General features: G+C 38.4%; 1 protein-coding gene across 2 annotated transcripts in view; it reads right to left on the bottom strand.

The window, feature by feature from the left end:
• The window catches only part of DCLK1 (doublecortin like kinase 1), a 228,443-nt gene that overhangs the window by 198,740 nt on the left and 2,369 nt on the right, over positions 1-27,334 (bottom strand). For both annotated transcript variants that reach the window (XM_015851967.2, XM_015851966.1), the window contains exons 2-3: positions 25,613-26,001; positions 15,115-15,461 (exon numbers count right to left, since the gene is read on the bottom strand). In XM_015851967.2, the coding sequence (XP_015707453.1) occupies positions 15,115-15,461; positions 25,613-25,988 (723 nt within the window). In that variant the 5' untranslated portion in view covers positions 25,989-26,001. The remainder of the gene's footprint in view (positions 1-15,114; positions 15,462-25,612; positions 26,002-27,334) is intronic.

The following is a 27,334-nucleotide window of genomic DNA, read 5'->3' as shown; positions in this document are numbered from 1 at the left end:
CTCTCATCCTTTTATTTTAACAGAAGTGGATTTAGTAACGTCTGCACTATACACAACATTTTGTGTAAGCATTAATTAAAAACAAGCTTCTTGTACTGTTTGAAGACTTGATTACCGCTTAGAGAACTACAAAGCAAAGCAATTCTCTCCATTGAAAATACTTGTTTGGAAAAGCCCAAAGAAACTTCTTAGCTACTTTGGGTCCATGTACTCAAATTCAGAACCAGACCACTGATGTCTGCAAGACAGCCTCCAAAAACAAATTTTACACTACCACAGAACTATGACTCACAGTATGCTCGTACTATCTGCATCCATTTTAGAAAACTGATGAACTGATGACAGGTGTCAGTTTGTGCTTCTTAAAAGAAAGATCAGATGGGAATCCAGACTGTAGTTATCCAAGAGGTCAAATAAGAAAAATACTTTTTAGTGTTCCAGAGAGCCATGCGTTCAGGAGTGTTCTTCACCAGGAGTGTTCTTCACAGCGCTCAGTTCTAATTCTATGTTATGTTATTTGATCTCAACAAATCCACAGAACTGAGAATTTCTTACCTTACACTGTTAACTATATATATATATATATATATATTTCAAAAGGAGAATCACATGATTTATTTTACACTATATATGAATATAGTGTATTAAACCGTCCCAAACAAACATGCATTTTCCAGTGTGTTACGCATACGCAAATATTACACCACCTGTGCCTCTTACAGTCCACAGGAGTCTTGTAGTTGTAGAGAACAGGAGACTTGTGATGACTCAGAAAGAGAAGCCAACACCTTAATTACAGATAAAAGGAAAATGTAAAATTCATAAAGTATTCCTTCTAACAGTCAATAAGGAGACTATACTCCAAAGGACACCAACCTTACACTCCCCTCTGTCTATAAGCGCCAAGAATGAAGTCACTGGGTAGAGTGTCCCTGTCCTTTGTGCAGCAGGAGCTGTTCCTTGGCAACCAATGCAGACAAGTGAGTTGCCACGGAAACAGGAAAGACTTAATATATAAAAACTCTGAAACAAAGCAACTGTAAAGGCAACCCTAAATAGGGTGGGTATGTTCTGCATTATTTCCTACAGAATTCCCATTGTAAAAATAAAATAATAATAATAGAGCAAAGTGGCATAAAACTGGATTTACAGACAGCTATTGTTTCATCACATCAGAAGCAAGTAGTTCCTCTCTCCATTTGGCTCATTCTGTCAAATATACCTGAAGATTTACACCACAGCTGAAGATGAACTCTTCCCATTTCAGGCAGTGTTTTTCTTTCAGGGAAGAGGAACATTAAGGGGAAGAGGTACAAAACAACTGGCTAGGGGTGTGCCTGGAATATTTGCTAGCAGGATAAAACAAGTGCTCACATACTGAGAAGATAGAAAACTGCTTCAAGGAATGTTCATTCACATTTTTGTTTATTAGTAGAATATGTTTGATCTTCCTCAGTAGTTAAGGACACATGGCAGAGCTATGCACTTCCTGAATGTATTTTCTTTTTGTGAATGTGTATGTTTGGAGAGCACATGCAAGGAAAACAATTTTACCGGTGAAGAAGGAAAATATAAAGACCACATTCTGCATTTCTGAAGAGAAGACAAAACAGAAACCAAGTTGTTTTCAAGGAGGAAAAAAAGCGAATACATTCAGCTGCCTAGCCAGGAAGCTTAACTATTTGGTATGATATACTTGGAAGTACAAAGACAAGAGCAAGAGAGCCTAATGACATTTTTGCACAGAGACCAGACCACTGATGGCAGGTTCCACAATGATTGGTGTAGGATGTACTCTTCTCATGCTGCATTTACTGTAATTCCCTTCAATCTCACTGTAACACTTCCAGAGGGCAAGAGAGAGTAGTTATGGCTATTTGCAAAAGATCTGTGCACTGACTGGTTAGTCGGTATCTACTGTGCTTATAAAACCAGCTGGCTACTGCCAAAAACAACAGAAATGAGAAGATTTCTGTCTGCCTTACCTCTGTAAAAGGACCAATAAGTCTGCAGCACTGAGGGTGTCCATCTGAGGCTGACTCAGCCATAAAATTCCATGAAGTAATTGAAATAGCTTCTAAATTGTGACTGCTCTTTCAAGCTTGACTTCAGCAGACAAATAGGTTCAAAACGTATTAGGCAAGGCCTGAAATAAATTGTCTCCGGCTTTATTTCCTTGGGAAAGTAGTGTGAAACTGAACACATCAGTAAGTTTAAAAGAACATGAAAGAGTAAAAAATCACCAGTCTCCTCAGGAGACTTTCTGTAAATGAGCAAAATTATTCACACGACTGTACTCATTCTCAGCAACTCAGTGAACTGTGAAAACTGGGCTGGTATTCTCACTACAATTTGGTGGTGATCAGCAAGGTTCTCAGGTATGTTACACTCACCAAAGCTAAAGGAAAGGAGCTGCTCCAGAGAAGTGCTGCACATCAAACAGTTATTGTGAAATATAAAAGGAAAAGATATATATATATATGATAATATGATACTATGAAAAGATATATATATATATATATATATGTACACACACACATATATATATACACGAATACACACACACACCAGCTGAACAATTTTACAGAATCATCTATGTTGGAAAAGACCTTCAAGATCAAGTCCAGCTGTTCTTCTAACACTGTAAGTTCACTGCTAATCCACATCCCTACCAGTAACATCCACACCTCTCTTAAGTACTGCCAGGGATGGAGTCTGCACCATCACCCTGAGCATCCTGTTCCAATGCCTGACTATTCTTTCCATGAAGAAATTCTTCCTGACAGCTAATCTAACCCTTCTCACCACCCCTGAAAACACCTTAAATAAAAATAACACACTTTCACAGACCAAAAGTTTAGCACTGTTATTGAAATGACTCTATCGGTGATAAGTTTTTGTACAGCTCAAAAAGATTTTTACAAATATCTGAGAGCAAGTGGCAAGTTGTTTGCACAAACACATGGCAGAGCAAGATTAGGGACAGATTATCCCTAACTTTCTAGTGATAATTTCCTCTGAAGCTACCTTATATGAAAATTACGACAGCTGGCTTCACAAGAAATAGAATAGTCCAGATGGGCTTTCCTTGGTGCTGGTTTCCAGCAGAACCAAATTTCCCCATGCTGAGGGAAATCTGAGCCATACTAACATAGAGAAGTGATGGGAAATCCACCTGGAAAAATAACATGCAGCAGAATGCCAAGTTCTGGCTCACAGTCAGCAGGTAGAAGCAAACTTTAGTTTGTCTGGGGAAAAGGAGGCTGAGGGGAGACCTTATTGCTGTCTTCCAGTATCTGAAAGGTGCTTACAGTGGGAGCAGAGCAAGTCTCTTCTCACTGGTGACAGGTGACAGGATGAGGGGGAATGACTTCAAGTTGTGCTAAGGTAAGTTCAGGTTGGACATTACGAAACACTTATTTACAGAAGGGGCAGTTAAAGACTGGAATAGGCTCCCCAGGGAGGTGGCTGAGCCACCATACCTGGATGTGTTTAAGAGATGTATGGATATGGTGCTCGGAGATATGATTAGCAGAGGGTCGTTAGAGTTGAGGTAATATGGTTAGGCTGCAGGTGGACTTTAAGGTCTTTTCCAATCTGAGTAATTCTATAATTCCATATGTATACATACATGCACATGGTAAGTCTGATGACTGTCTAACATCCTAGCATTCCAGTTTCCTTGCAGCATCTGGACAAGATGACTCAGTTTGAAACTAAGGGCAAAGGGATAGCCTTCCCTATTCAGTGGAGAACTTTTAAGGGGTGTTATTGGAGGCACTGGTGAAGAACTTCAATCAGTAAAGCCACAACACAGCTCCTTTTATTCAGAGCACCAGACTCTTACAGCAGCAGTCCTCCCAGTTATTTGCCTGTAAGGGAGGAAACAATTAAGCATTCCTCTTCCTACAGAGGCACCACATGACATTCAGTCACTCCCCTCTCCTTCTGTACATGTCCCTCAATCTCTGCTCACCATATCGAGGACAGTTAATGCTAATACTAGTCTAACTTTTCTCATGTAAGTAAGGCACACAAATTTGAGTTTGCCTGTTTCAGATGAAGAAAGCAACCAATGTCAACAACTGCTTTCACAAAGATTCTAATCAACAGCACCACCGCTAAACACTCCTTACTTCATTCTCCCACATACTTACATTTTTCTGCCTTCCCATTGCAATGAAATTTACAGAACTTTTATTAAAAACCTTCATATATTATACTTTCTGCACTCTTATTTAGCTTTTGTTCCTATATTTCTGATAGAGTACTTGATTATCTTTCCTACATTAACTGTTAGATTTTTGTCTTGTTAAATTTTACACTGATAGTTCTTTTTGTTCCCAATTCCCAAAAATCCTACTCTATTTTAAAAAAGATTCCTCCAGAGTATTTGAAAAGCTCCTCAACCTGCCCCAGAACAGATATCATCTGGTTTAGGAACTGAAACATCTGAATATTTCTTTTCCCTTAAAGCTTATACCCTTTCTTCTTTTCCAGGCTTATTTAGGAAAATGAATGTATTAGAGCATAGGAAGTATTTTTACGAAGCAAAAAAATACATTATTAGACACAAAATATCATTTCAGATGGTGACAGGAAATAGAGCTATTTTTTTATCCATGTGCATGCACCCCCAAACCCAACTGTTTGGCTGTAGACATCAGAGCCTCCATCACATCCACACAGGCGCAGTGACCTTGCTCATGCCCATAAACATTGCAAATAGAACACAATGTACATTACCTAGTATCAGAATCAACAGTGATACATAGAGTTTTTCATAACCCTGAGCTTCTGTATTTTAACCTTTTTATTCTTAAGCTTGAGGACAGAATTACAGTATACATAAGTTTGTTCTCATGTGAACAGAGATCCTTTTTATCACTATCTAGTGTGCCAGGATCATTTCCCACACCACACTGCATTGTAGACTTCTTGTGTCCTTTTCCCTTGAAGACTGCAGCTTGGCCAATCACTGAGGTGACACCAATGTGGTGAACAGCGAAAAGGAATTTAATGAAGCTGATACACGTTTATATATTCTATGCTTATCGTCCACTAAAGCTATACACGTCAGGATTAATAACGTAAGTGCACTCACCAGGACTGCACATGTCATTAGTCCTTATCTCAAGGGGAAGGGTCCTAACACATCACAACCCAAAGCCCGCTTACGCCTAATACAACACTGCATTCACCTCTTTCTCAGTTACACCCTCTGCTAAGAGCATGTCAGTGTGACACTTGAACTCTCTGTATGTTGCATTATCAGTAACTCATATCTTATCCGGGCGTAAGATGCAAATACTGATTTCATGCTGTATGGGAACAGTTATGGCCTGAACCACTGATTGATCACCTGGGAAAGGATCTCAGCCCTGAGCACAGGCGAGGACAATTCAGCTGTGTAACCAGAAGGGGTGGAGCCTGGATGCACCTTTCTTAGACCTGACCTGAAGGACTGACTGCCAATGTGGAAGGATCTCAATGGTTGGAGATCCCTCTCTTATGGAGTCCTTTCTGCAAGCCTAGATCTTTGGAGATGGGTGAGCACCTTTACTTTTCCTGTGAAATACCATCCTATCCATGCTGGTCCCTTTGTTGTTACACTCCTGTATCACCCTTCCAACGCAGTAATCATTCCCATTGTAATATATGCATAGAGAAACAGCAGGTTAAGCAAACATTCTATTTAAAAAGTCACCATGTGCATTTTGGACAATAAATGTCCTCCCCCACTTTTAATCAAAGGCATTCTACCCTTGCTTTTCCACTAGATGCAAGCAATCTTCCCCTACTGCCAGTAAGCTTAAGAAAATTATTACTTAAACCAAGCCAAAAAGATAATTAAAACCAGTTCAGACTGAGCTTTCACTCTTCATTCACACAATGAATAAATGTCTCCTACAGTTTTAAGCTGTTGAAGCTCAGAGGAGTTTTACATAGAAGAAGTTTCTGAGATTCACCATTTAATAGCAAACCAAATCCACCAGAACAACCGATGCAGAAAAAGCAATCAGCCTTAACTACTTAACACAAATTTTATTTCCAGTAACATCAAACTTTGACTTCAAAGCACTCTAAAGCTTTGCTGCTTGCTTCCCAAAGTTAAACTTATCTCTTACAATTTCATACCCATCTGTTCTCATTTTTATTTATGTGTGAAGTACAGTAACTCTGTCCTGCATGCCTCAAGTCCCCAGAGATTTCTTTGCTCTTTTGTCTGTGACTCCAAGAGTTTAATCCTACTGAAGAACCACAACTTCCCCCTCGGCAGCTTTCTCAAGCAAATACATCTCCTTGTAGCAGGTGCTCTGACATACTTCAAAAGTTCATGGGAGGAAAAGAGTAATGGAAAGCATTAGGTAAAAATTTCAGAACAAACCATGTTATCTTGCAGTCTGTTAATGGTGTGTGACATCATGAAGACAGTCTCATTGGGGGTGACTTATTTATAGAAAGTTAAGCCTTTTGCAGACATCTACTGTCTTCACGCAATACAATGGAAATGTTTTAACCTACTGGTAATTGTATTAGTTCCTAAATCTGATTGAGTCTGAACATTCTGCCCCCATGAACTTGGGCACGGTAGTGGGAACATAGATTCAGAAGAGATTACTCCAATACTTCCTACAAGACTGAACAAATTAATGTCAAGCTTAAAGGGAAATAGAGAGAGAAAAAGACAGAATAGATTATTCTTAACTGATTTAATAGTACTTAATGTTCTGTCATCTTTAAGACCCTCTAAGACTCCACCTCACTTCTTTTAAAACTCATATATGAGTCCTCAGACACATATTTAGAAAACCACAATTCTATCTCAAACTTCTATGTACAACAACGTTCGTGACAGAGACCTAGATTCATCTTTAATTTGATGAGCACCTCAGGAGTACATTTAGTGCCCTAGACTTAACCTTTACACAAGAACAGCTACTAGAGGCAATTCCTGCTCAAATATTTAGAATACCTGAAAAGATTCATGCTTTTTTCCCCACTGTCTGCAAGAGGTAACAAAACGCATGGCTAAAGGAGCAGGAAGGCATTGAAAATAAGTTAGGACCATTCACAGTTTATTGTGAACTGAGATTATTTTTTGAAAAGCTTAACTAGAAAAACAAGGCACAAAACTGGGTTTGCCATTTCCTCCACCATCAATGACTTTAAGACCATTTTGCCACTGCACCACTCATCCCACACTCATCCACAGAAAATCTTCTTTCTATAGAGCAGCTTGGCAAAAATGTGCCAAAGAGAAATCTAAGGGGAAATACGTAAATAATCAAGGACACTTTTGCGCTAAGCCTCATGTAAGTAGGCGTTCAAACTTGAATACAACTACAAAAAGTTACCAGCCTTAAGTTTTAATAACTCAACTTTGTCAAATGAGGAGTAGCCAAGATTTCCAAATATCAGTGTAAGAACTACCAACCTAACAATCCAGGAAGAGAGTTACACTAAAATTTTAGGGTGCTGGTTAGGCTGCGGTTGAACTTGATGATCTTCAAGGTGTTTTCCAACCTGGGTAATTCTATGATTCTATGAAAATGCATAGATTAATAAGCAAATACTTAAATTCTAGTAAGCTGTGCAGAGCACAATGAATTTTTGCTAGGAATAAGACACTTCAATTTCTGAGGAATGACATTCATACTACAGAAAATTGAGAAGATAATTTCCTTTTCTTTTGATGTTGTTTTCTTTTTTTGTTCATTTTATTATTATTTTATTTTTTACAAATCAGTTTAGTGAAGTTTTGATTTTTATTTTTTATTTTCTTTCAATTCTCTTGTTAAAACAAGTTTTAGAAGGAACAGGTGGGGAAAAGAAAAGTTTACCCAAGATGCATTATCCCTTCATACAGTTTTAGTCCAACTTACCACTTCAAAGAAGGAAAAACGCTTATCCGTGCCAATGAAAAAAGGCTATTGTAAACAATAACAGCTTCAGGGACTAAAAACAAAATCATTCCAATGGACACAACCATTTGAAGCATCCACCAATAAGTCTTCAAACCACTGAGTTCAGCTTGTTCAGTGGAAGTCACGAAATACAACATCCTAATGGGACTGGAGAGTGGAAGAGGCAAAGTTTACAAAGAGTGTTATTTCAAAGCACTACATGAAAATTTTCAGCTGCTGACAAAGAACAGCCTGAGGACCATGCATTACTGGGCAGTAGAAACCTTTCATTCACCGCCACTACACTCATTCCTGTGTCCACAAGCTATTCATACAGCATCACAGAAATTTACAAGTGCTTTCCAAACTCCTCTTTCAACAAATCAAATAAATAACTTAAATTAAGACAAAACAAAACAAAAAAGCCCACAGGTAAATCCAATGCCAATAAAACCATAGAGTTGCAGACGGCTTCCATTTGCTTTTCTCCTATGCTCTACTAGACAGCAAAACACAGAACAGAATTTAAATTGATAAGAAGCTCCTTTTAGTTACATTTCACACTTAAAGAAAAGAAGCAACAGTCAGCTAGGGAGGAAAATGACAGTTTTATTCCAATAATGTCAATTTAGAATAACTGGACAATCTTCCCATTGAAGCATTATGTAAGAAAAGACAAGATACTCTGCTTTTGTTAGATGAAAAATGACTCTTCCAAAAGACAAATAAGTAATACTTCTGTACACAAATGCACTAGTATCTGGATGCCTTTATAGTGCAGCAAGATCAACTTATATGCTATTTAAAACATGCTGAAGCAGATTTTCAGGCTTTCAGTTTTATTCATTTAATAAAAAGAGTTTCTCTTCTACATAGCATGAAAGCCAATCTAAAGTTTGCAGAAGACAGAATTTTCTCAGTTTTCAAAGCAAGCTCACAGTACATACAGGATGCCAGTCAGCAACCCTGGAAACTCCCATTGTGAAAGGGCTTTTAGAAACAGAACAACATCATCATCCATCTCAGTTTACCAGGAACCAAAACTAGACAAACAAACACACAGGGTTTTCAATTAGGAATGTGTTTTTGTTCATTCCTTTACAGAAGGCTTTATTTGGTTAACAATTAAAACTGTTAGTCAACATCATAATGCAACATCAAATCAGCCTACTCAGAGTGACGTGGGATCAAGGACTCAGCTCTCCTTTAACACCAGGGTAACTGCAATTGCCAGCAAACTGTCTGTCCTAGCATGTCCTTGTCCGATTTTGAACCAGATTTTGAGTCTTTTCTTATTAAGGTCTATTTTCAAGGCAAATACATTTTTCTTCGTAGGAATGAAGGAAATCATTCAAGGTCTCCAGTGAGCATCACCCCCTGCTGAGACCAGTAAGTTCCAGTCACTGATTTTTGCTTTTATTTTTTAGTTTATCAAGCCTACAAGAAGCATCTGGGGTGCCTTTTGCCCTCTTAAAAGATGATTATTTTTCTCAACACGTCCCTCCCCCCAATCAATTTCAAAAGGCCAAAGCCAGGAATGGTTTATCTTCCAGAAAAATAAAAAAAGGTGTTAATTAAATACACTACAAGGAGGAAGGAGGGAAAGTGTCGAGTATCAAAAGCTGGAAGATACTCTTTGCTCTTGGAAGGCATCTTTCATAGCTACCTAACACAACAGTACATCAGCATCTCTCTGATAGTACCCTAAATTTCATGTCCAAAATTAGGCAGCATGGATATTTTCCAAGGTTTATCCTCCGGTGTTCATATTAGAATCCCTTTCAGAAAGAGCAACTTGTATAAATAGCCTAAGCACAACAGGTTTCAGCTCCCCACCTGGAACACTGCAGGTGCAATATTAATGTGCCCCTTCAAAAACATAAGGGCAAGTTTCCCTAGCTGTTACTTCCCTGATAAAACACTTGTGAGATTTGCAGATGCCATCTTCTTTAATATTTTTCTCCTGTTAATCAGTTTCCACACAGCTACATCTTGCAGAGAACTCAGCATGGTTCTTCCAGTCAATCAACACCACTCTGGCTGATGGAAGCTGCAAGCCTCCAACAAAAGCAAGAAGTTAGTTTCTGCACTTGAGAGGTGTCATACATAAGATAAAATTGCACTTATTGTCCACGTCTTTCAAAACAGGAATAATTTTGAGTTGTACACATCAACTGAAGAATGAGCAAAATAACATGCAAAACTAATAACCCTTAGAACAAAATGTCTATTCTATACTAGGAATGGAATGAAAATTACAGAGCTCACATAAAACAAGTCATCTGCTACAAATAAATTTAGTTTTGTTTAATATTATTTTCATCTAGATTTTTCCATAACATACAGTACATGAACACTAAGTAGAGAATGCCTTTCCCATGACCAATAGCTACCTTGATTTATGTAGGCTTTTGTGTATCAAGGACAATTCAAGTCTAGAGAAAGAAATTTGAGTTCTTTAATCCATTCTACAAAAGGGTGGATTTGGCCAAGGATTTACTGTAGAATATAAGCAATATCACCGAACATGTTCTACTTGTTAAGAATAAAACAACAAAAAAGGACACAATCAGCTCAGCTGTAGATACAGTCATTTTCTTTTCCTTGATAAACCATCTTCTTAAAGCTCTAGAACCACTTCTTTACTAAAAGCCAAGATATTAGATGCTGTCACAGAATTCTACAGGAAATAGAGTTTGGACCATAAGATATGTGCCTTGCAGCAGGGTTCCAAAAGATAAATAAACAAATAATAATAACAAATAAATAAAAATCAATGCATTGTACTAAACAAAGAAGTTTCCAGCATTCCAGTACTGTAATACTACCTTCTGTAGTCACAAATTTATATTACTATTTTAATGGATTAAGGCAAAAGACTTGCTTCCCATTCCACCCCGTGCCTCTGACTTGCAAACACTTCTATAACCTATGTCCTCAAGTACCAGTAGATATATTTCCTATTTGTAACAGTAGTGTAATTTGAACATGCTTGTGTATTTTTTCTTTTAATGACACATAATGACATTCATTCTCCTATTTTTGCCACTGACCACTTGCCTTCCTGGAGTCAAATCCATTGCATAATTCATACGCTGAAAAATAATTTGCATAACTGCATCTAGTTAAGCTAAACAAACCACCTGTTCAAACAAGAGGGTCCCATCACACCACAGGTATTTATTCTCCAGAAGCAGATGGAGGACTGACAAGGTGATAAAGTGCTTTTGTTCAAACCTCGGCCTTTGTCTAAACATGCAAATTGAAAATATCTTGCACAAATACACACTACACCAATCCTTAAAAAACAAAAAACAAAAAACCAAGCCTCACATGGCTGCAAGGTGTGACCTTCACTGACATTCTCCCATTTGGTTTTATTCTAGAAGTGCATCATTATATGGAAGCCAGAGAACTGAGATTGCAACACACCAACTTGGCTCCATCTCCAAGAGCACTTCCATATAAACCAAATAGATGCAATGCAGTTACAGGAAAGCAATGCATGTTTTGGCTATGAGAAAGTGTTCCTTCCCTGCACAAGTACATGAGAATATTAAGAGTCAACACTTACAATGCCTTTTTTAATGTACTTAAACAGTCTTTTAATCTAAAATATGAGTAATACTCACAGTAAGAGCACAGCCTCATGATCTGAATTCCTACAGGCAGCATTAAGCCCACTCATTCTATTTTTGTTTTTCTTACACAGCAAAGTTGGCAAGAAGAAAATTTCAAGACCTCCTCCTGGATTGGTTTTAATTTTGGTCTGAGCTCATAAGGCTGTTAAACACTTCTTCTGAAAGTCCCACCATCTTCTTCAAAACTGTCTGTACCCTACAAGGATACAAAAATTCTCTCCTCTTTTAGAGCACAAACAGCATTAGTCCCTTTATCAATAAATAACAAAAAAAACCATACGCATTAAAAATCGTACTGGTTCTAAAATAGCAGACGGATGAAACCTTTCCTTCTCTGAGAAGCCATTAATAATTTAACTAGGAGGGTCTACTAAATTCCGGCCACAGACATGTTACGTGACTAGATTACAGTTGTATCTTCGTGCTCCTTTTCTGCAAATTAAATCATATTCTAAAAGTTTCAGGAGCCTTGAGGTCAAAATAAAGTTGAACGTGAGCTGTAGGTTTTCAATAGAGAAATACATTTTAAACAAAACTGAATTATTGGCATGAAAATCCTGCTACTCCAGCACTAAAAATGGAAAGGACTATTACAGCGCATTTATTTGATCAATTCCTCAGTTCCCGGGAACAATCAAAGAAGTCACAAATTGTGCCAAAACTTACAAAATTTTCCAAAATCAAGGAAAAATTAGACCACACAAAAGAAACTCCTTCCCACCACATTACACCAACAACTTTGTTCAGGTATTGAGTATCCAGGCACCACTTCTGTCAAATTTCATAGGCCACCACTTAAACTCCTTTTAACAGAGCAAAATTTTAGAGATGCAAATCAAAATATCACAACCAACATGACTGTGGGAAGGAAAGCATTCAAGATTGGATGTGGTCTGACTTTTGAGTGGTCCTATATAGTGCCAGGAGCTGAAGTCAGTGACCCTTATGAGTCCTTTCCAACTCAGGATATTCTATGTTCTACTCAGTGTTTAGCAGCAATACGAGCCAGGTGACTCATGTAACCAACTACAACCTTGGTTCCTACCACTTTCTACTGGCTTGTCCGAGGCACCTTATGATGGTGCCCAACAACTGCATGTACACCCCAGGGCCCACCTGCATAGATGGCACATGGGACTTACTCCACTTCTTGGCACTGCTGGGTAATTCCACTGTTGGTCTCATAAAATAATTCACAAGAGAATACTGAAGAGAACAGCCTTCCCTCCAAGTTACATTCTGAACAAATAATCCTAGGAGAGCTTTACCCTCTTATCCTTACAGTAAATTACTTTTACTGGCTCAGAGCTTTTAGATTTTATTGCTTTTTAAGTTACTGTTGAAAGATTTAATCACAGATTTGCTAGATTTAACCACTCAACCCAAGGTTTCCCAGAAACTTCCATTCTCCAACAAGAGTTACAAGAGAAGTTCCCTACAACGAACACTACTGGAAAAAGAAATATATATATATTTATAGGATTTACTATGGATTTCCTCCCAATAATCATTCATAGCTTGAGTTTAGCAATAAAGAAATCCATCATCATCCCTCCAGCACCATCTGGGAGTCCAGGCTTTTGGCAAAGAAAAATGGAGCAGCAATTGCCCAGCAGCACAAGAAATCAATGGCTTCCCTGCACAGGGGGAGCAACAGGCTGCTCCCACTGGCACAGGTCATTGATTTCCCTTTCTGCCAGCAAAGCTGCTTTGCACACTCAGGGATCAAAGTCTCCACTACATCACTGCGATGCACACCCCCTCCAAGAGACCCTGCCCTTACTAATGTGGCCAGCAGCAAGTGATACAATTTGAGCAGGACAGAAAGGAAGAAGTGTGTAGATGCCTGCCTCTGGGTAGAGCAGTTAGGTACTGACGTTTCAGGCAGAAAGGCAGCTACTAAATGCCCAGTTTTAGGCTGGGTTTTAGGCTGTGACAAATGGTAACAAATGCCCCAGTATACTGTTGGTTTAAACTTATCTCACATCCCTGGACTTGAAAACGTATTCAAGTGAACTCTGACAACATGCCTGACAGGAAAACCTGATCTTCCCTTCCTGCCCAGTAGCAGAACAGTACTATTTATTTCTAGCAATTAGAGCTGTGAAACAGATGTAAAAGTACTTCCTGATTTTAAGTACAATCGTACAGTGGAGTCTGAAATACATGACAGTCATATCACCAATGCAGTCTCATCTCAACATAAGATAAGAGCTTCCCCAGAAACACATTTTACCATTACTGCAAGTAAACACTTTTGCCTTGGGTCTGAGTTCCCAGAGAAGCCACAGTAATAGGATCATTAAAAGCATGTATGCAGTCATCAAGAACAGAACAACTGTCCGTAAATGGTGTCAGAGGTTACCAACATAAAACAGCAGATGGAAGGGATTTCTGGTCAGTCCAGACTTGGCTCTGATTTGGACCAGTGCTCTGAATAAGCAGCTTGTACACTAACCAGCCACCTCTCGGATCAGAGGGTACTGCTGTCCTTGTTTCCGGAGCTGTGCCCGCATATTGACCCCAGTAACCATAGATATGTGAGGCTCACCACTGGATCTAGCTGGCAGAGTATTTACCTGAATCAAGCATATTTTTCAAGCCATTTGCTGATAGTTACACTGTTAGCTGTATCTAGGCTCAGTTATTCACAGATAATCTGTAAAGCAGCTAAAATAGGAATACCTTAGTTTCCCTAGCAGTCCCTCAGTGTGCCCATTTGCCCGTGTATCTGCCCACATTCTATACACCTATATCATGTTTTCAGATTAAAAAGGTTACATTTGGAAAATTCGGGTATCTTCATTATTTCTCTAGAGTCATCACTGCTCTAAATCAATTCAGGTCATGCTGAAATTAGTCTTGTCCTTCATCATGTTAACCGCTTCTCCAGTTTTGCTATAATTAATATATGTTCATAGATAAACTACAAATAAAGTGAAAGACAAAAAAAAAAAAGTAGGATTAGAGTTTAATATTTTTTCCTTGTCTCTTCCTCCCTTAATTCAATAAGAAGCCTCTCAAAAAATCTCACCATACCACAATTTAATTAGTCAGCAGAGACACTGCTTCAAGGTATTTCATTGAACATGTTACCTACAAGAGAATCCTTAACAGATGTGGATATCGTAGTTAACCCATCTCATTTCCTGTGGAAGGGAACAATCTCATGGTTTGTATGCTTTTCAGCTTTCTGTCTCCTCGCTTTTCAATTGTACAGCTTATGGAGAGACAAATATAGTGATTCAAAAACTCAAGTTAACAGAACAAACTTCTTTAAAACAACATCCTTCATACCAGGCCTTGAGCATGCAAAGCCAAAACCACATCATACTTTTGACAGACAGATATAGAGCTATCACTTATCACAAACAGCCAGACCATCATTGAGGCCAATAAATGCTTTTTGATATGTTCTTGAACTGATCACAGATCTCACATAATAAACAGTAGAAGAGTTGATTCCAGATTCACTCCAGAGAAAAGTAAGTTTTCTACATAAATACTATTATCTTCCTCTTGAAAAATCTTCTTATGTTGAGAATGATTATGAGGAAAATTCTTACCTGTTTTCCATCTAGTGTATACAAGCGCTTAACGACTCCTGAATCGAGCTTGATGGCATCAGTTATATCAGTAAGAACCTGTTCAAATGAATGTGATGTCTTCTTGTTAAGCAGAATCCGACCTGCCTTCCGTGGTTTCACTCCACTTCTGATGATAGTGACTAATTTAGGCCTAATGAAATCCTTATTTTCTTTTGTATCTGGAGTACCTCCTTTAGCAGTGGCAAGAGACGGCACTGAACGAGAAGTAGAAGTTGTCTTAACATTCACTGACCAGTTTGGGTTTACATTCTTCATGTACTCCAGCTTCTTGAAGGGCTCTATTGAACCACATACATAGCTTTCCCCTGCAGAAACAGAAGTCAGCAAGTCAGATTGGAGGGAGGAAAAAAATAAAATCCTTCTCAATAATTAAACATTTATTGTTATCACTCTTGATGTACAGTGCGTAAGGCACTGATATCATCTCTTTTCAAATGCTACAGACTAAGGTATCTTTTAAAGGCCGCTGACCATAAAGTAAAGAAAATGTTGTTATGAACTGCTTGAGAGTAGTGGTTTTCTCTTCAGAAAGAACTACCAGAAGCGGGGACTGCTACCACCAATAAGCAGCGTTCATATCTCATCAGCTGTCCAGCCCCAGTCCATTTTCACAGTAGTCCACCAGCCCTCACGCTTCCTAGCAAAACAGCATGCCCCAAGCACTTCAGAGGAAACAGCATGAAAGATTATAAAAAACTACAGGTTATACATTACTCTCAGTAAAATGTAGGTGAAAACATCACAGTAAATTTTTAACATTGGATTATTTGAAGCTTTAAGTAATGTAAAGCTAGGATGCATGTACTCAAATCTTAGCATATTATTCTGTTGACTTGAAGTATTATAAAGGGGAAAAAGAAGGAACAGGAATTACAGAGCTCCCCTCCCACCATAGTGAGAACCACAGCTTAAAGAAAACCATAGCTTAAGGAAAAAACTTGGTTATACTTCAGATTTCTATTGGAACATAATCTACAGTGAAGTATTTTCAGCATTTCCACATGCACATTTTCTGGCTACATTATGGTTCCCCAGAAATAGCATCAGCATATCTTTATTCCTTAATCCATCTCAGCTGCAGGCTGTTGTGAAAAGACACCCATTTGCATGCTCCCAATTTCTCCCTTGTGTTTGACTGAGTGACTGCAGTGCCAGATGCACTAGGTAAGTTGGACCAGCTTATTAATTTGATGACAAAGAACATAGACAGTACTTTAACACTGCAACAAACTGATTCTGTACACCCTCTGGTTGCAAGAGAGAAGAAAAATACAACAACAACTAAAAAACCATATTAAACAACATTAGAACAAGCAAGACCACACCTTTCTGGCAGCACGTAGTTAAACTGGATTACAAATAAAGCAAAACTCCATCCTGAACTATACCACAGAAACATCTGAGATATTTCAATTCTTCTGAGTTCAATAGTTCAAAATAGATATTTATGTTAGCAGCTTATCCCAAAGTATCCAAAAAGAACAAAATGTAGTGAGATGTGAGATGTATGTCCAATGCCAAACAGCACAGAAGAACCAAAGCCACTCTACACACCAGAAAACAGACTTTCTGAAGAATCCTTACCCTAAGTAATGATGATTCGCTGTTTAATTAATGCAAAGAATTATTTAGTTTTTGTTGTAGTTGCCAAAAGATTTCAGGGCCCTCAACTTCCCAGACAGAACAGGATACAAGAATACAAAGAATGTCAACAGATACACAAAATTACCACAGTTAAAACTGGGAAAGAAACAAAAAGGAGAACCTTCCTAAGATCCCAGGATGCAAAAGAGCTTCCAGCCTCATACTAGCAGAGTTGGCGTGATGCTCAAAGGTGAAACTGTAACAGCATGCTGCACACTGATCACCAGCAAACTTGCTGAAGGACTCCAAGAAAAGACTAGGGAACTCAGAGCAACATCTGAAGGTGGTCTACTGAGCAGAAAAGATAAATGCAATGACAACGTCAGATCAAGCAAGAAGATTTTTGTTTTTCTTTTAGCACTCCTTTAAAGAAGAATACAAAATAAATAAATAAATAAATAAACAGAATGGGAGATGAAGTAAAACATTCCAATGTTTTCTAGTCATTGTGTAACTTCAACTTTATCTGCACTTTGCAGAAACATCTTAAGCGTTAAGAAAGGAATCTAAGACAGAGTGCTTACGCTAATCTTAAAGACAAAGGTAAGCCATTCCTTTTAACCATGACAGAAAATGATAGATATCTGGTAACAACAGAACAAAAAGGCTTAGCTACGATACTGATCCAGTAGCAGTCAAACAAGACCTGCTCTTTTATCCAAGTCCCAGTCCAATATTTTTAGCCCTAGCTACTCATTACTACATGGACAGAATTCACCCTCGATGACTTCTTGTCTTTACAAGTTGCTAATTTTATGAAACATCAATAATAATTTATACAGGAAAAAAGTTAAAGGATCCTGCTATGATATGAATAGGACTGTCCTCAATATGATAGTAACTATTGTATAAAATACTTAGCCAAACTGAATAAATAAATAATTAAATCATATAACTTCTCAAAGATTTTAAACAAAAAGTGACTCTGAGGGGGAAGGAAAAGAAAAAAAGATCAGATTTGTTTTCAGAGTCCTTATGATCAGAAGAAGAGTTCAGTTTAATTGCTTAAAATAAGGATTATTTCCTTATTAAAAGGAAATATATCCTTCATATTAAAACTCAGTTCTTAAAGTGTAGGAGCATAAAGAAATGGCCATATACTGCATACCCAGAAGATTTACATTAACTTTATTCAGAACACTTTTGGTTCGCTTTCTTTAAAGGATAGTATTCTGTGTGATTTCTAATATCTTCTTTATGTCAAGGTTAGCAGGCCTTTTTGTAACGTATAACAGTGTGTCAGCTCTTTGCTACAAAACTCATTTTGTGTAAATGATCATAAAACACTCACTGAAGCTGTGGGATTGTTTAACATCAGACTCTTTTCCCCTTCTTCATTTCCAACCAAACTATATTACACCAATAAGATATCTGCACCCAAGGGGAAAATATCTTTCTTCCTTTGAAGAGGCTCACGTTTAGATACAGAATGTCTTAGAGACTGAGTATCCAAACCCTTGTAAGATTAAGTATCAGTAATAATATCTATCTTATACAAGGGAAAAAAGAAAAAAGAAAAAAAAAAAAAAAAAGAGAGAGAGAGAGACCTTCCCCATTGTGTTGAATTTAAGATTGCTTATGCCTTCAAGACTGCCTGAAGCATACGAAAACTTGTGATAAGTTGGCCTGAGACTGCAGCTGTCATTTGTGGGTGTTCCTAAGGGTCAGACTTGGCAGAACACAAACTGAAAAGGCTATAACCCATAGTCCAAAGAAGGATCTCTTCATTTATTTATTTTAAATTGTTTTGTAACCTTTGGCTACTTTCGCTACAGGCAACAGCCTCACTGCAGTTGAACCACTAGAGCCATTAAACACTGAAGGACCCATTAAACACTGAAGGACGTTATCACAGGCAACAAAAGAACTTCCTAATGTGCTTCATGTATTAGAATTATATGTATATACACATAAACACATATGTATTACACAAAAATAAATGGATACAAGGTGGCTGCAGAGGAGACACTGAATCACTGTCTGTAAGCACTAATGCAAGTGTTTCATCCTCTCTTTGGTATTTGGGCATTAGCAGTTAATTCGTTTTCTGGTAACAAGAATATTAGCAAACTGGAGAAAGACCAAGCCAGTGTATCTTAAAAAGGATGAGTCATGCTGCTTTTCTGTGCTAAAGGCAACCCAGCCTAAAATGGCTTCATACAGAAGCCTGTAGGTCTTAGGTGGAAACCCTGGAGAAGGAATAGAACCACAGAATAAAAGAATATTTAGCATTCATTAGACAGAATGACTGTCAATTTATTGAAGATAGCCTTGATTCCTTTAAAAGAGCAAAAAACTATGAAAAGGAACTGAGCTTGTTTAGCTTGGAAAAGAGAAGGCTCCAGGAAGACCCCATTGTGGCCTTCCAGTACTTGAAGGGAGCGAATAAGCAGGAGGGGGAATGGCTGTTAACAAGGGTGGATAGTGATAGGAAAAAGGAGAATGGTTTTAAACTGAGATGGGGAGGTTTAGATTAGATATTAGAAGGAAGTTTTTCACACACAGGGTGGTGACGCACAGGAACAGGTTGTCCAAGGAGGTTGTGGATGCCCCATCCCTACAGACATTCAAGGCCAGGCTGGATGTGGCTCTGGGCAGCCTGGTCTGGTAGTTGGTGACCCTGCACATAGCAGGGTTGAAACTAGATGATCATTGTGGTCCTTTTCAACCCAGGCCATTCTGTGATTCTCTGAAAGAAAGTTCATGTACAAGACAACCAGTAGGGCAAATTTCAGTCACAGTCTTTGGTAGTGAGATATCCCAGTGAAGATTCTTAGTGCAGCAGCCATTCACTGCAGTTTGTTTTCCCAGTGGACTGGACAACAGATAGTTTAAGAGAAAAGAGAAGGGGACCGGTACCCCCAGCACAACAGGTATTTCTTCACTTCCATTCCCTTAGTTCTGTATAAGCAAAGACAGGAAGAATCTCTCAGGATGTGTGACAAGGAATTCAGACTATCCCCCACCATGAAGCGCAGGCTGCACAAGGAAGATGACCTGAACCAAATAAATTACTACTAGATTGCTCCCAGATGTGTTAGTTAATAGAGCAATAACCTAATTAAACTATATTACTGCTGCCTTGTCTTTCTTCAGTATCTGAAAAAAAAATGCAACACTGCAAATGATATGGAGCATCAATAGGAAATACACCTGATCTGCCCATGTTCACCTACCAATCAGACACACCAAGAAGCTTTAAATCAGGTCTCCTCAGATTTTTTTGAAGGACTTTTTGGCACACAGATATTTTTGCTCAGTTTGGCATAAATATACACATATATATATATATATACATATATGTGTGTGTGTTTGTGTGTATATATATATACACACATATATATACACACATATAGTGTGTATATATATATACACACATATATATACACACATATATATAAATTTAAATATATAAAAATATATATTTAAATATATATATTATATATTATATTATATATTTATAATATATTTTTAAATATATAAATATATATAATTTTAAAAATCCTCTTTGTGATATAAAGGGGAAAAAAAAAAAAGACATCTTTCCATCCTATTTGGCCCCTCTCCTCCCTCCAATTGCCTCAGTCTTGCTACAATCAAGATAAGTCTTGTACACAGTTCAAAATAAAATGACCAATTCCTCCAATGATTTGTTTAGGAAGGCATAATGTGGATCAACTGGCTAACAGACTAACCTTCCCAAATTCATGATATTAAATAATCAAATAGTGCCAAAGCAACCCTCTATCATTTGTGCAACACGATGATTCAGCTGTTTGTTTATTAAACAATGTAAGGATTGAAGTCTTTTCTACCACAGGATCCAGTCCAAGTTTTACCCACTTTGATAGCTCTGGATCAAGTCTATGGCAAATATCCAGTACAAATGCAATCTAACAAACAAATAGAATCAGCTCTACAAAATGTAAAGATAGTTAAGTATTATTATTTTGTCTGCACATATGAACCTTTCAGTTCCTAGCCACTAAGGTAGGTAAGAGTTAGAGGAAAGAGGATTAGCTCAAAAGTACATTGCAGATCAGGTCAATCAGTTCCTGCAGTCTGACCAGGGCGGGATTCTCACCAGCACTGCTGGAGCGGGCAGCAGAGTTAATGAGGTGGCAGCAGCAACAGGCATAAGAGCAGAACGCAGAGACGTGAGAAACGAGGTGACAGCAAAAGCTACAAGACTCACATCCAAAGTAGTAATGAAATCTGGTGCTGCCCACTGCCTCAGCTAGGAAACACTGCTTTTTGAACCCTCCACAGGAAGCTTCTCTGCTGCAAACTGCCTCTCTCCTCTACCTACCAGGGCCTTTCCCTCAAACCTTACATCATATATTACCTCCTCTGCCACTCCAGTGAGATTTCTAACTTCTAAGAATCTTTAGCCAGTGACAGCTAGTACCAGATTTCCAACCTGGTACATTTGTGTTCTTTCAAACAGCTCCTTCAACTAGGATCAGAGCTGCAAGATAAACCTCCAGGAGACCCACCAATTTTGTTTTTCGGATTATCACATTAGGAAGGAACATTAGGAAGTATTACTTCTCGGAAAGGGTAGTCAGGCATTGGAATTAACAGCCCGGGAAGGATAGGATGGAGTTCTTACACGACCATATGGCGCTGATATCAAAGAAAACGTTTGGATGTTGCTATTGAATGAATATGATTTAGCATGGGGAATATTGTAATGGTTGGACTTTAGAATGATCTTCATAATGTCATTTTCCAACCCACCACTCCTGATAAATTCTAGTGGATCACTGAAAATTATTTTTATGATTATATCTACACAAAAAGGGCATGTAGCTCATGCAAATCTTTATAACAGTTTGGCAGCACACCCAATACTGGCATGTGATATTATTGTTTCCCAGTACTCTCTCAGTTATCTTGCGGTTTGAGGCTTTTTGGTTAGTCTTTGCCATTGCTCTGCTTCAGGCTTCATCTTTTGTGGTAGGTATTGTGGAAACTTCAAACAATTGATTCTGGTTCATACCCAAGGCTCTGAGGTAATATTATAATTAAAATTAATGAGAAAGGGATGCAGTTCTAGCAATGGATTGATTCTGTGGTCTTTGTTTCACAAAGCGGGACCCCAAGAGTAAAAACTGTAAGTAATACTCTGTTCCAAATGTATCCTACTCGTACTCATCTATTACAGTTCTTATTACCCTGTTCAATGGTACTTTCTTGGGGAAAGAACCATTAGTGCACTTCCATCTGCAGCTTTCAGGATAATATCCTTTTGGAAAAGCAAAGGAATTCAGTCTTTTCCTTACACTTTGTTTCCATCTACACAATTTAGCCTTAAAAAGCAGCTAAGATTCTATTGTTTTTCCATACTCTGATTACTTGCTATACCTAAAGAGTGAAGTCATTTCACATTTTGAAACCATTTTGTAGAGGTAAGAGGGCTCTGAACATCAGGTCTAACAAAAAGAAGTTACTTAAATCCATGACATTCTTCACCTCATCCAAGGTGAGAGAAGCTGCAGAGCACGCAAAGCTTTTGCAACAGTAGATATCACTGGTAGAGTCATAAGTTTAAAGCAAAAATTGGACATGTCCATGCTCCTCAGAATAACATACAGCACCAGTATATTCTCATACTGGTTCTGAGTTGTATGCAGGATAGAACTAAATATTACTGAAGCAAAACAGCTCCTTTATAGTCTTGGCTCCTTTGGGACCATCCTTTGCACAGTTCCATAGATTTAGCTCCAGGATGAGAGGCAATGGCTGCTGACTTGTTTTCCCAAGGAGCTTCTCTTTGTTCACCCTCCAATACGGAAAGGGAAAAGTAGAATAACTGTCTCACAGGCTAAATACCAATCTCTGAATCAAGACTTCACATATTTACCCTACGATTCTAACACCAACTCCGTACCCACTAAAATACTTTAAGAAATAATGACCGGTATTTAAATTCCTAACACTCTCACGGAATTAATTCATATAGTAAAGGAATAGCCTCTGCTAAAAAAAGGGAAAAAAAGTAGTAGTTTGTATTTGAGTAGTTTGAGCACAAATTTCACTTGACAAGAAAAAAATAATTAAGCAATTTTCCAGCTATTTAAGCACAAAGCACAGCTTCAAGCTAATTAATGCTTTACCAGACTAGCCAAACTCTAATAAATTTGTACGGTAGAGTGGAAGTAGCTTCCATAAAAACCACCACCAAGCTATTATGTGAACCTGTGCTGTAAAGTATAGCTTTATGAGGGAATCAGAACAAAATAAACCATCCAACAGTTTTACACTAATAGACAGGAAGCTCTGTTTCAGATGGAATATGGACATAGCTCATTACTCACATGTGAAAATTAACTTCAGTAAATTCCAGTGTCAGTAGCACAATAAGACTGTCCAACATGAATTATACACATGAAGAAAGGGTGCATTCATTGTAAAAGTAAGGAATTACGTCCCACAGAACAAAGAATTACCAAAGCCCTTCTTTAAAATGGAACTTAACTGATACCATTATTCACTCTGACTATTTTATAGGTAATAGTACTATTCTCTAGAATGCCAAATTAAACTAATTTTATAGGCTTATAAAATCATAGAATGGCTTGTGTTGGAAGGGACCTCAAAGACCATCTAGTTCCAACCTCCCTACCACATACAGGGTTGCCAACCACTAAATTAGGCACTAGATCAGATTGCCCAGGACTTGAACACCTCCAGGGATGGGGCATCCACAGTTTCTCTGGGCAGCCTGTGCCAGCACCTCACCACTACTCTTTCAGTGAAGAATATTCTCCCCCTACTAAGTATATGCTATGCATCTTTCCCTTGGTTTTTAGTTTAAAACCATCCCTCCTTGTCCTGTCACAATCAGACCATGTAAAAGATGATCTCCTTTCCTGTTTATAAGCTTCCTTAAAGCACTGGAAGGCCACAATGAGATCTCCTCAGAGTCCTTCTCGTTTCTGGGCTAAACATAGCCCAGCTTCCTTTTCAGCTCGTTCTTCATAAGCCGGGAGGTCCCCAGCCCTCTGATCATCTTCGTGGCCCTCCACCAAACCCTCTCCAAAAGCACCACATCTTTCACGTGCTGGTGGGCCCAGACCTTGGTACACAGTAGTCCAGAGAGAGCCTCAAAAAGTAAGAGTAGAGAGGGACAATCATCTCCCTCACTATGCTGGCTACCCACCAGATGCAGCCCAGGATAATTCTTGGCCTTCCAGGCTGCAAGCGTGCACTGCTGATTCATGTTGAGATTTTCATCTATCAAGACCCCAAGTTCTTCTTGGCAGGGCTGCTCTCTATGACTTGCTGAATTTATTTCTCAGTTTAATTCATTCTTTTGAAACAGCTGGCAATGACTGGCACCCAAGGCTATGAAAATCCACATTAACATCAGTGACACTTGCTTCTCAATGAGCAAATGAATCAAATAAGCCCAATACACAGTTTTTAAACAGATGTTGATTAACATCATTCTTTCCTTCTGGCAATCAATTTTCCCCACCAACACCACCCTGACTGATACATTTCTAACACCACCTTGGAATTCATAACATGGATCTTAAGACCAGTTTCCTTTCCATTTTGCTAAAACTGTGGTCCTAAACCCAAAGGACCCTTACTCACATAGGCAATCCCATATTCCAGTTTTCCCTTTGATCATCTTCATGTTGTTTTTCCCCTCTGCTTTTTATGAAGGAGGATTATCAAGTACACCCTCTTCTCAAAACTTCTGCATAAGAAGCTTTCCTTTGCTATGATATCTAAAGAACGCAAGTGAACAGTAATTGAACACTACTCAGAAGATCCGCTCCTTTGATGGCAACCTTATTCAGCATTACCCCTTTCTTCCTTTCACAAATTTGTGTTCTTCTGATCCTTTCATTACATCCTGACTCTGTAAGTCCTCTCATTCTGCGCTAAAGATGAAAACAGTAAGAAGTAACAAATTCTGTTACAACTTTAAATTGGCTCCCCAGCAGCTATATGACCATGTACTAGCTCACAAGTTTGCCTGAGGCACCCTGAGGCCAAGGCAACATGGAAGCAACAAGAAAACCACAGTTGTTTGCCTTTTATTTGCTTTGAACACAGCAAAAATCTGCACTTTTGACTTTACAGATAAAAACACCAGCTCAATTATGCCTGCACACTAGTTAAATGCTTTCAGGCCTTCTACATCTTCATGTTTTATACTAAGAGCTACTGTCGACAAACATGAAAACAAATCCACTGCAGGCCGCAAGCACTTAAGATGCCAATGGACAAGGGAAAAAAATCTTTTTTCTCCTCTCTTGTTTCACTCTATTTGAATCAACCACCCCTGCTAAGCCACAGCTACAGCATTAGGCTCTGAAAGGTTGTCTACATTTATTCTACTCCATGACTGAAGGGAACTTCATTTATCATGTATTCCTTTGTAGAGAAAAGTTGGAGAGTTGACTTTACTATAAAGGTGAAAATATCCACTGACAAAACTTATAGAAGTGGGCACCACAGATCTTGTCATGTATGACTGACTAAACCACCATAGTTATTTTTCAACGTGCAAGTTCACAAGAAGGAGCAGAAGTGGCCTTTGAGAACTATGGCTATGAACAGAGGGCTTAAAAAACAAAAAGGGAAAACTCAGACACTGTCTTCAAGAGGGAAATAAGCAGCAAGGCAAGTATATTTCAAGGCACAATGTAAGAAATTCAAAGTCCTAGTTATACAACTGATGATCCTTTCTCCATCTGTAAGTACAATACCATTACCTACCCTCAAAAGATTTAACAGATTAAACAAACACTGACTCAAACAAAACTTTACAATTCCAATTCTTATTGCTCACCTTCTACTAGCTGGTCCAAGGAGGAAATCTTCTTGGAGCCATCGATTGTGTAGATTGTTCTCACTCCCTGGGGCAGATTCACATTGTCAGACAGAGTTCGGGTCAGATCAGCCAGCAGAGCTTCAAAAGATCTAAAGCGGTCAGGGGAGATGGCGTATACAATCCCTTTGAAATACCGGTCTCCATTACGATAGAAACGAACTTTCTTGGCTTTCTTCTCAGAACTCAGGGTCTGTAGAGTACGGGTTCGGTAAAAGCTGCAGTGGGCACTGTGGGTAGGGCTGGGCAAACCATTTACCCGAGACCCTCGGCCATACCGCTGCGCTTTATCACGCTCATCAAAATGTTCCAGCTCCATATCTCTCCCAAACGACATCTTGAAGTTCAATCTAAGGGATATACAAGTAAAGAGGTTGAACAACTTACACATCTTAGGGGAGCTCACCTTTATACATCATGTTATATACAAGACAGATATAGATGACTACTTTCCCGACTGAGAAAAATGCTTGAATGGAGCCATGCTACATTCACATGTTCCTTTTACAGCCCTCCTGACATGCCATAAAAACTGGTTTATAAGTTAGGCTTTTATTTGCCACAGAAACACCACTCCGGAAACCAATTGCTGGGCATACACAAACGTTAAAGTTTATTCAGTAAGAGCACTGAAAATGAGGTGACAAAGCACAGCTACTGGAAAAAGAACAAACGGGTCAGCTTTCTACCTTTTCCTCATCTTATATTCAGGTGATATTTGAGTCCACTCTACCTTCTAGACCATTCGAGCCCACTATAATGTTTGTTCCACCCATGATCTCAAAAGGCATCACTTAAAAACAGTAATTGCTCCCTGCTTGGCAACAAGTAAGAGCTCCTCAGAGGAAGACATTGCAGGTTGGTGATTAGAATCAATACTATCACAACTATCACTACTAGTAACGTGACTTGGTGGGTCAAACCTGCTGTTAAAATGCTTTTGCTTATTCCAACCACTTATTTCAGTTGTCTTTGTACAAACACTTTGCACGCTCTGAAACAACAGAAGTGCTCAAACATCATGAAATAAAGAAGAAAACTAATAAAAGATAGAAGGTAAAGAAGGAGTCACAAAGCTAGTATTATTCAAAGGGCAAGCTGCTTCTGTGCTGAACCATACTTGAAAGTTTTGTGTAAGTCCTAGCACTAGCATTCAAGCTCCTTGCTGGCAAGAAGTTCTTTTGCCACAGAGACTATCATTGGAGTGATAAATTCAGTGTTGATGAGCAAACCAGCAATTAGCATCACCCATTCTTGACAGTGGCAACGAGCTTTCTATCCTGGCCAAAATGGTCCCAGTAGTTCAATGTAAGTTCACTTTTTCAGAAGTGAAATCAAGGTTGCATTTACTTGCTTTCTTTTTTTTTATTATTTTAATAAGTGACACAATACAATATACTACAGATTGCACATTAATCTTCATAAAGAATTTTTAAGTATGAACAAAATTTAGAACAACCAAAAGATTATTAGGTTTGAAACACATCTATTTGAGTCACCTAATTTTACAGTTCCCTGCAGAACAGCAAAGCACACTAAGTGTATTTATAGTGCAGATACAGAGACCTAATTTAGAAGTGGTCACTCTCATTGATTTCCAGTAAAAACAAAGCAAACAAACAAAAAAACCTCCAAGCCCAAGCTTTGTTTAAACCACTCGTAACTGTGTGTCCTTTAAAAAAA

This window comes from Coturnix japonica, chromosome 1 (genome assembly GCF_001577835.2).
Source record: "Coturnix japonica isolate 7356 chromosome 1, Coturnix japonica 2.1, whole genome shotgun sequence".
Lineage (NCBI taxonomy): Eukaryota > Metazoa > Chordata > Aves > Galliformes > Phasianidae > Coturnix > Coturnix japonica.
The sequence above is the reverse complement of the archived record's forward strand: the minus strand, read 5'-3'. Positions and strand labels throughout refer to the sequence as shown.